General features: G+C 56.5%; 1 protein-coding gene across 1 annotated transcript in view; it reads right to left on the minus strand.

The window, feature by feature from the left end:
• LOC127025958 (scavenger receptor cysteine-rich type 1 protein M130-like) overlaps positions 1-8303 on the minus strand; it is a 76983-nt gene extending 68680 nt beyond the window's left edge. The window contains 2 exon segments of the mRNA XM_050911104.1: positions 147-240; positions 8255-8303. Coding sequence (XP_050767061.1) covers positions 147-240; positions 8255-8303 — 143 coding nt within the window.
• Positions 8304-9356: the final 1053 nt, after the last annotated feature.

A 9356-nucleotide genomic window follows, 5' to 3' on the forward strand; every position in this document is an offset into this window, starting at 1 on the left:
GACTCGGTGCCATTACAGCCAACATCATCCATCCAAATGGGGCCAGATCCTGGCCCAAAGTGTCCGTACTGGGAGCTTCAACAGCAGACCCACAGTCCAGCTGCTTACAAACCACTGGCATCGTCCATGTCCCAGTAGTACCACACACGGTGCCCCACTGGCCCTGTTGTTTCACCTCCACTCTCCCAGCACAGCGTTTGCCACCATCCGCCAGCCTCACCTCCACAGCACCTTCAAACACTGACACAGGACAGTCAGAACAGCGCGAGCCCCAGCCTGGGGGTCTGGGGGAACCCCTGCCCGGTGGAGTCAGAGGTGCCAGGGTGGGAGCCCACTCCCCTCCAGGCTGTCCCCGGGGCAGTGCAGGGCTCCCTTCTATCCCCACGGGCTGTGCAAGGCTGGGGGTGTGCAGTTGTGGCCCTGCTGGGTCATTTGTGGCCCCACAGCCTTTGGCACCTCCTTCTACCCCAACGGCCAGCTGCCACCTGCCCCTGGCCCATGCCCACCTAGGGCACCTGCTCCTCCCCACCCAGCACCCTGAGAAGAGACCTGCCCCCCAGGGCTCCCCCAGCACACACTGCTGCTTCTCCCCAGGGCCCCCAGCTGCCCTGGACCACAGCCTGCCCCGGGCTCCTCCCAGCTTATCCTCTGCCTTCAGGTCTTGCTGTGTCCCCTGCGGAACAACACAATGATCCCAGTGAGCCCTCCCAACCATGCCCCCTCCTTGTCCTGGCATCAGCCCAGCCCTGCCCTTGTCTAGGATCCCCCAGGAAGGTCACCTCTCTGCCAGCCTGTGGGAACAGACACCCACTTCCCTTGTCCCCACACCCACAACCTGCCTCCCCTCAGGCTGGAGCTCACCCAGTGTTCAACGCCCTCCCTGAGTCCTTACGTGTGCAGGTGACAACAGCGCTGTTCGCGTGGGTGCAGGGCTGCTCCCTGGAGGACCCCTGGGCAGGAGATGAGGAGGGATTCATTCCCCACACACTGCAGCTCTCCATCCCACGTGGCACTGACCCCTTCTCCAAAGTGAGCTGCCTCAGCGACAGGCAGGGCTCTGCCGCACTGCAACTCCCTGCAGACCACGTCAGCAGCTTTGGCACCAAAGTGTGAAGCACAGACAGTTTTCCACTGGTCCCCGTCATGGATCTCCACACGTCCTGAGCACGGCTCTTCCCTTCCACCAGACGGACAAATCCTGGAAAAAACCAAACACCTGGCAGTTCCCAGAGCCCTCTGGCATAAATGCCACATCCTGCATCACCTCCAAGCAAGCTGTGACCAAACTGCCCATTGCACATCCCAGAGGAAGCTGTTGGGGGAGTGTTGGTGACACAAACACATCCAGGCCCCCTGCACCCCTTCTCTACACCATCACAGCACTCGAGGGTATGTGTCTGTTGCAGACTCACAGCCACAGGTACTGCTCAGACAAACTGCTCCCACACAAGGTCCCCTGTGCTGCCGGCATGGTTCCCCCAGCACCGCAGTGGTGGGAGCAGTTGGGTCCAGGAGAAGTGGCCCAGATGATACTGACTGCTGCAGCCTGCTCAGCCCCTGCAGAGCTTCAGGCCAGGCAGGACCATCACCCTGAGGCAACCAGAAGGCACCCTGATCCCAGGGCTGTTCCTGGAGATTGGGAGGTTCCTTTTAGGTGGGAGATGTCACAGAGCACAGAAATGGTGCAGTGTTATCATGGCTGGTGCCTGTCCAGACCCCTCCGACCTGTTTGGAGGGGTGTCCTCAGCCAGGGACACACGCTCTGCCCAGAGATGCACACCCAGCCAATGGCCGGACAGAGGGCTGGAGACTTGCATGCCCCCTGGCCCATGCCAGACTAGGGTAACAGCAGGCACGATGAGGATCAGGAAGTGCTGCCAAAGTCCCCGTGTCAGGGCAGTGTGGGAGAGTGGGCAGGCAGGAGAGATTGGGCAGTGGGTCAGTGCTGCCTGCACAGGGTCATGTCCCGCGGGGCTGTCACAGCCCCAGGGATTTCCCACTGCCAGCCTGTGACTGTGGTGATGGGAGGGAGCAGCCAGGGTGAAGCAGCCACCAAGCCCTGAGGCCTCGCACTGCTGGACCACACAGCTGAGCCCTGGGGACAGGCAGCGAAGGGCTTTGTGGCCACCCTGCTCCTTTGCCCAGGGCCCAGCACTCATCCTCTCTGAAAAGCCCTTCAATTCAGTCGAGGTACTCATATCTGTGAGGGGAATAACCCAGCATGACCAGCCATCTCACCAGTCCTCCAAGACCTGGGTGCCTGCAAGTCCCACCTGGTGTTTCCAGCAAGGGACCCTCAGCATTGTTGGCTGGGAACTGGCAGAATGGGTGGAGGTTGATGAGCCCAATGGACACCCTGGGTCAGGGATGGAGGATTCATCTGCAGCCCAAGACACGACTGAGGTGGGGCTGAGACAGTGTGGCAGAGTTAGTTCACCTGGGGTAGGCTCCCCTGGCTTTCCCTGGGGAACTGGTTACATCAGCAATGACAGTCCCAGCTTGGCAGTGTGCTTGGCCACCGGGCCCTGCTCCAGCATCTGCTTGTTGCTCCCTGAGGGCACACCAGGTCCCTTCCCCCGTCCCAGCCCCAAAGCTAGGCAAAAGACTGACCCCTTACCTGAACATCACTCCAGCATCCTCACCATGACCACAGTTTTTTCACCCCATCCTGCGTGTTTGCAGTCAGACAGGGCAGACTCGGTGCCATTACAGCCAACATCATCCATCCAAATGGGGCCAGATCCTTGCCCAAAGTGTGCTACTGAGGAGCTCCAACAGCAGACCCACAGTCCAGCTGCTTACAAACCACCGCATCGTCCATGCCCCAGTAGTCATCACACACGGTCCCCCACTGGCCCCTGTTTCACCTCCACTCTCCCAGCACAGCGCCTGCCACCATTCGCCAGCCTCACCTCCGCAGCACCTTGAACATCAACATGAGGCGGGTCAGGAGAGCGCCAAGCCCCAGCACTGCAGGTCTGGGGGAAACCCCTTCCTGGGCCGAGTCAGAGGTAATGGGGTGGGAGCCCACTCCCCTCTAGGCTGTCCCCAGTGCAGTGTGGCGGTCCCTTCTGGGCATCACATGCCATCCCACTGCACAAGGCACCTCTTTCTACCCCAATGGCCACATGCCCCCCACCCATATCTGCCCAGCCCTGCACTGGGCACCCGTTCCTCCCCAGCCCAGCACCCCCTCAACAGCCCTGTGTACCCAGGCCTGCAGCTTCCTGTGCAAACCACCTGCCCCACCACCATCCAAACCCACCCCACTGGCTTTTTGAGTTCCCAGGGAGCACCGAGACAAATCCGAGGATTCCCCAGCCCATGTCCTCTCCTCGCCCTTGGCATCAGTCTCTCTGTGGGGTACACACTGCCCTCATGGGGTCAGGGCTCCCTGGATAAGGGGGCAGTGAGCAGCACACAAACCCTCCAGGCTACCCCAGAGGTTGGCAGTGCTCTGGGGATCTCTGGGGGCTGCCATCACCAGCTAGGCCACCACTGGCTCCAGAGGCACAGTGCTGGGCAACAGGGGGTCCCAAAAGGGTACCCCACGACAGGCCGTCTATGAATGCAGCCAGGCACAGGCTGTCCTAAACACTGGAGCCCTGGAAAAGGAGATACTCTCTCCACCCACATGGGCACAGGGAAAGGCACAGGCTCCATGGACTTGAGCCCCTTCTGCCCCTCGTCTCAGTAGCACCTGCAAAGAAACCCCATTCCCAGGCGATTCCTGATGACCACCCTGGTAGCCCCTGGCCCTGGGCTGTGGGCAAGGCAGTCAGCACTTACCCCTGCACAGCTGTACCCAGAGCAGCAGCCACAGCATCGGAGGGGACAGGACTCCCTCTCGGCCCATCCTGAGCCTCCTGCCCTGCCAGCACATCCCTGCTGCGCCACACTCCCTGCCACAGCTCCTGTGGACTCATGGGGACAATGATGACGAGAGGGCAATATATCTCTGCAGATGCCAGCTCAGCTACAGGAGGAGCCAATCGAAAGCAGCAGCACCTTTTTAGACATTATCGGGATCTATCTCCCCTCCGACACAGCCCAGCCCTCCAATGAACTTCTCCAGCGCCATTCGTGACCATATATGAGGGATGGCTCCACTGCAGGTGTCACGTCACTGTGGTGGCGGTGCGTCATAGAACAGGGCCGGCTGTAGTGGGGGAAAACGGATTTTTCACGCCTTGAACCCTGCTGTGTGGACCAGGAGCACTGAGTATCTCCTATACCGGGCACATCCAACAGCCCAAGGTGCGAGTGTCCAGCCGTCCCTGTGCCATGGGAACCACAGGGCTGGGACTGCACCAGGAGCTGTGTCAGGAAGGGAAGGAAATAGCCCCTGCCCCTGCTTCAGATCCTGCTGTGCTGGGATTAGCAGCTGGGAAAGGGCCTTAGCTCAGGCCAGAGCCCCATCCCAGGAGATGCTTAGCTTGCCGTTTCCTCCCTGGAGAGCCCCATGGAAGGTCCCTTGAAATGAGCTGGAGCTGGGACATGTCCCTGCCCTGGCAGCAGACACGCAGCCCAGAGGCTCAGATGTATCCCTGCCTCTTGGCATGTCACTGAGGGGCCGTTATTCCCCGCGGGTGGCTCGGGAGCTTGCAGCCTGCAGGTGCACAAACCACAGCCCACGTGGTCTTGCAGTGCGCCCCGTGCTCCCCCCACAGCGCCTGGGCAGGAAGCCTGTGGTTTCCTCCTGGCACTGTGCCCAGGCACATCCCTGCGGTGCCCTGAGCCACCCCCACCCCGACTGCTCCAGTCAGGGCTGCAGGGGCTGCTCCTTCAGCCTCACAGACATGGGGCCGGGCAGCTCCCGTCCCTTGTCATGCCCTTCTGACAGCACACAGCCACTCTGCACCGAGCCCCACAGCCATGGGGTGTCATCGGTGACGTGACCTCATACCCTCCTACGGCCACTGCTGTGTGCTAATGACTTACACTGTCACACATGTGTGTGCGGTGTATGGACTGCTGCTAACGATGGTTCTTCCAAAAAGCCGTATTTGCTTGTGGTCTAAATATTGACTTGGTGACATCAGAAGCACCTACACAAGCTATGTGCATGCTTCTGCCCTAGTTGCTCGCTCGCGATTTCACTAAATCAAAAGTTAATTCTATCCCATCTAAAACCAGTACAGTGTCAGATGCCTGCTCCTGCCCTATCAGCTTCTCAGGCACCAGTGACCTCACAGGAACCTATACACCCATTTGCCATGTCCTTGCTGTTGAGGTACTCTGCCTCCGGTGACCTCACGAGCACCTATAAGGGCCATGCTCCTGATCAAGGCCTATCAGCTATTCAGTCAAGAGTGACATCACAAGTACATAGTACATGCCCAAGCCATGTGTCTCCCTCTGCCTATCAGCTACTCAGGCACCAGTGACCGGACCACCACATATCCACCTAGCTGCTATCTGCTCACCTATGAGATATCAAGGCACAAGTGACCTCACAAGCTCCAACACAAGCCATGTGCATGCTCTTGGCCTGTCAGCTATTCAACTATCAGCAATCTCACAACACTTCCACAGGCCATGTGCCAGCTCCCAGCCTATGATCTCCTCAGGCACCAGTGACCTCACAAGCACATACCAACCTATTTGCTCTGTGCTCGTGTGGTGGGGTGACCCCATGTGGCAGCCCCCACCCAGTCACTTGCTCACTCCCCACCTGCGGGATGGGGGAGGGAACTGGAAGGGCAAAAGCCAGGAAAAAAGTCTCATGGGTCAAGATAAAGACAGTTTAATAAGTGGAGAAGTAATCACTCACAGCAGGAGATTGATGCCAAGCCAGTCTCTGAGCAAAGAACACACACCCCTCCCCAGTTTTACTGCTGACCATGACGTCATATGGTGTGGAATATCCCTTTGGTCCGCTGGGGTCAGCTGTCCTGGCTTTGTCCCCTCCCAGCCTCTTGCCACCCCCAGCCTTCTCGCTGTGGGAGCCGAGTGAGAAAGAGAGAAGGCCTTGACACTGTGCAAGCACTGCTCAGCAACAGCTCCAATGTCAGTGTGTTCTCAACACTGTTTTGGCTACCAAGGCAAAGCACAGCACCATAGTGGCTGCTAACAAGAAAATTAACTCCGTCCCAGCCACACCCAGTACAATCTCCACCCCTTCTTCCACACCAGTTGCATCCTGCTCAGGTCCTACAGTATTCAATACAAATGTACATTACATCCACCACCCCCACCCCCTTCCCCATCCTTTCACATGACATACACACAGCACACTGGCTTTGGCTGGTGTGGCTCAGGTGGACCTGGACAAGTGCCAGCACACTCCTGACTTCTCCCCTCACTCACTCAGCCAGAGCTTTTTGAAACATTCCATCAGGTTATCAACCTAAGGACAAGGAAGTCTAAATAGCACCACTCTGCACCACACAGTGGTCTTGCAGGTAGCTGTGAGATCCCTCACACCCATGGGGAAAGGGAGTTCCCCACTACCACCCTACCTCTCTGTTTGGCACCTCAAAATCCACTTTGCAGTTCATGGGCTCACTGGCTGTTTATTCTGGTTCACGTGGTCTTTTTGAGATCCTCTTTGGGTCTTTTCCATACTGTCCCCATGCACATATTTTTCTGAAGTTGGCATTTTGTCCTGGTTTTCCATGTTGGCAGACAGCATTGCCTGAGTCTTGCAGCACTGAGAAAAGCTCAGAGGCTACCCCAGTAACCCTGCGTGGCCATCCTGCTGAGCTGGTCTGGGATGTTGGGGCCTCCTAGGCCACTTCCCAGGATTGGGCTCTTCTTTGTCTGTTAACAAAATTTGTGTGGAGGGCCCTTGTTGGCCTCCTGGGAGGGGGCCATAGCCCTGGGGCATGTTCCCACCGTCTTGAAGTTCCCCCCAACCCAGACATGTCTGGGCTTCTTCTGCAGCCTGGTAAAGTGGGGGACCTCGACCCACCCTTGTACTTTTCTTTCTATTCACATTTAAACTCTAATTCTTCATTCATTAGCTCTCATTAAAGAAGGTTTCATCCATTTTATACCTTTGTGATAATGGCTATATACATTTCATTTCTCTGGCTTTATAAATGTTTATATATATATAAAAATACATAGATATACGTTTATAAAGATATATAAACATATACATGTACATATGTGTATAGAAAGATATATATTTAAAATATCATATCTACTAATAAATAAATAAAAATCTATTTATACATATTTGTACACTCATATATATTTTTTTAAAAAATGTATATCTCATAAGTATATATTTTTATATCTGAGCACTTCCTTGTCCAAAGCAGGCAGGCAGCCAGTCACAGGGCTGCATGAGAACATGTGGGTATGATGGTGTCAAAAAATGGCTGCCACCCAACCACGATGCAGCATGAAAACATGTGGGGAATGAGGCTGCGAAAAGTGGCGGCCTCCCTGTACGTAATGACAGGGGGCTTCCTTTGCTGATGTGCTTCTGGGTGCACGGGGAGGGGAGGCTCCTTTTGCCAGCCAGTCACAGGTCTTCCTGAGAACACCTGGGTTTGACGCTGGCAAAAAGGTAAAGCAGAAGGGGGCCGCTCCTTCCAGGCAATCCCCACAAGGCACGTGACCAGTAGAGGGGAGTGACTTCCGGGGCAAATGGCCCCTCAGGCAGCTGGCAGCGGGTGGGCAGGGCATTGCTCACGTCTTACCTGCAGTACCGGTGGTGCCTGTGCTCCTGGCGTGTTCCAGGGCAATGAACCAAATAAGCACAAGGAAGGCACGTGGTGAGGTAAAAATGCTTCTTTTGCGCCGTGGTCAGATAATGGGTCCCTGTGGTGTCAGAGCTTCAGTGTTTGTGCCTGAGCTAAGAACTTTCCCCGACTCCGTGTGCTTCAAGACGGCACAACCCTTCTCAAAAAACCCACTACGGGACCCTCCTGGGTCTCGTGTGAAAATCTGCACTACTGTGCTGAGGATCCCCTCCGAGCAGGGACGGCACAAAGCCTTTTCCATGTGCCTCCTCACCTGGCCGTGGTCTCCCTGTTTCTCAGCACCTGAAGTCCACCTCCATCTCCTACCCATCCCTGGATCTGGTGCTGGCAGTGCTGCACTCGGTGGTGCTTCCAGCAGTGAACCCCTCACCTACAGCATGAGGAACCAGGAGCTCAAGGATGCCGTTAGGAAAGGGCTTACATAAAAGGTAATTTACCTGTTGCAAACAATAGTGATAAACTCCCCATCCCTCTCCACAAACAACTCCCAGGATACCCCATCCCAAATGGGTGCTTTGATGTATCATCGTTACTGTTACCAGTCTCATTAGCATTAGCTTTATCAGTATTGTTACTTGTGGTGATCATGTTCGCAGACAAATGTTTGGATTTGTCTCACTTGTCCAGAGGCATGAACCTGCTCTGTTTCACCTGGAGCCTGTGTAAGAGTGTGTCTAACACTGGGGCGGAGCTGACTCCCCATAGCCTCTCTGTAATAAACTGGGATTCTCCCAGTGCACTGGGGAAACTAGCAGCAGTGCTCCCATCCAGCTGGAGCTGCTTCCCACCCTGACCAGCAAGGCCAGTGTGGAGTCACCCTGTGACCCCAGGCACCACAGCCAAATGGCTCTGCAGAGCAGCACCGCCAGCTCGGGGCCCTGCAGGGATGATGGGGAAGGGGCCAGGAACAGCCAGGTAGATCAGCAGAGGGTTAGGGAGAGCTCAGAACAGAGATGACCTAGGCTGGAAATTGCCTCAGAGACAAAAATACCAGTGTTCATCTAATCCAAGACAATGCCCAGACTGTGGGTGCCCTAAAGCACGTTCATGGTGCAGAGGCAGAGGTCCTCGCTGTCCTGGTGCTCCACCAGGCCTGGGTAGTGGATGAAGAAGGGCTGGTGCTCACAACTACCCATCTCTTAGTGCCATCGCCCCTCCTCAAGGGTGGCATCGAAAGGGAGGCTGGGACCCTGCGTCAGGGCTTGCATAGAATGAAACATGACTCAGCAGCCCTGTGAGTTTGCTGCTGTCCCTCAGTCTCTGTGCCCAGCACATGTCCTTGACACAGCCTCCTCCACCCCATGCGCTGTCCTTACCCCAAAGTCACCCCCAGTCGTAGTTCCCCCTAGCAGCCATTTCCAGCCCTGGCCATTCACCATGGTCCAGCTGAGGGCTGATCTTTGAAATATGACCAGCCCCGTCCTCTTGCTGGGCTCAGTGTGTGCACTCGGGAAACACCCAGACCTGCATGGGCTCAGACATGCCCAGAGCCTGGCAGACCCCAGAGCAGGGCTGTCTGCAAAGCCTCACATGGGCCATGGCCAAGGCAGGGAAGGGGTCGGGTGCTGGGGCGAGCAGTCAAAGCCAGACGGCCACAGGGGAACGGGGCACTGAGGTCTGTCGCGGGAACTCTGCCAGGAG

The sequence above is a fragment of the Gymnogyps californianus genome, chromosome 26 (genome assembly GCF_018139145.2).
Source record: "Gymnogyps californianus isolate 813 chromosome 26, ASM1813914v2, whole genome shotgun sequence".
Taxonomy (NCBI): domain Eukaryota; kingdom Metazoa; phylum Chordata; class Aves; order Accipitriformes; family Cathartidae; genus Gymnogyps; species Gymnogyps californianus.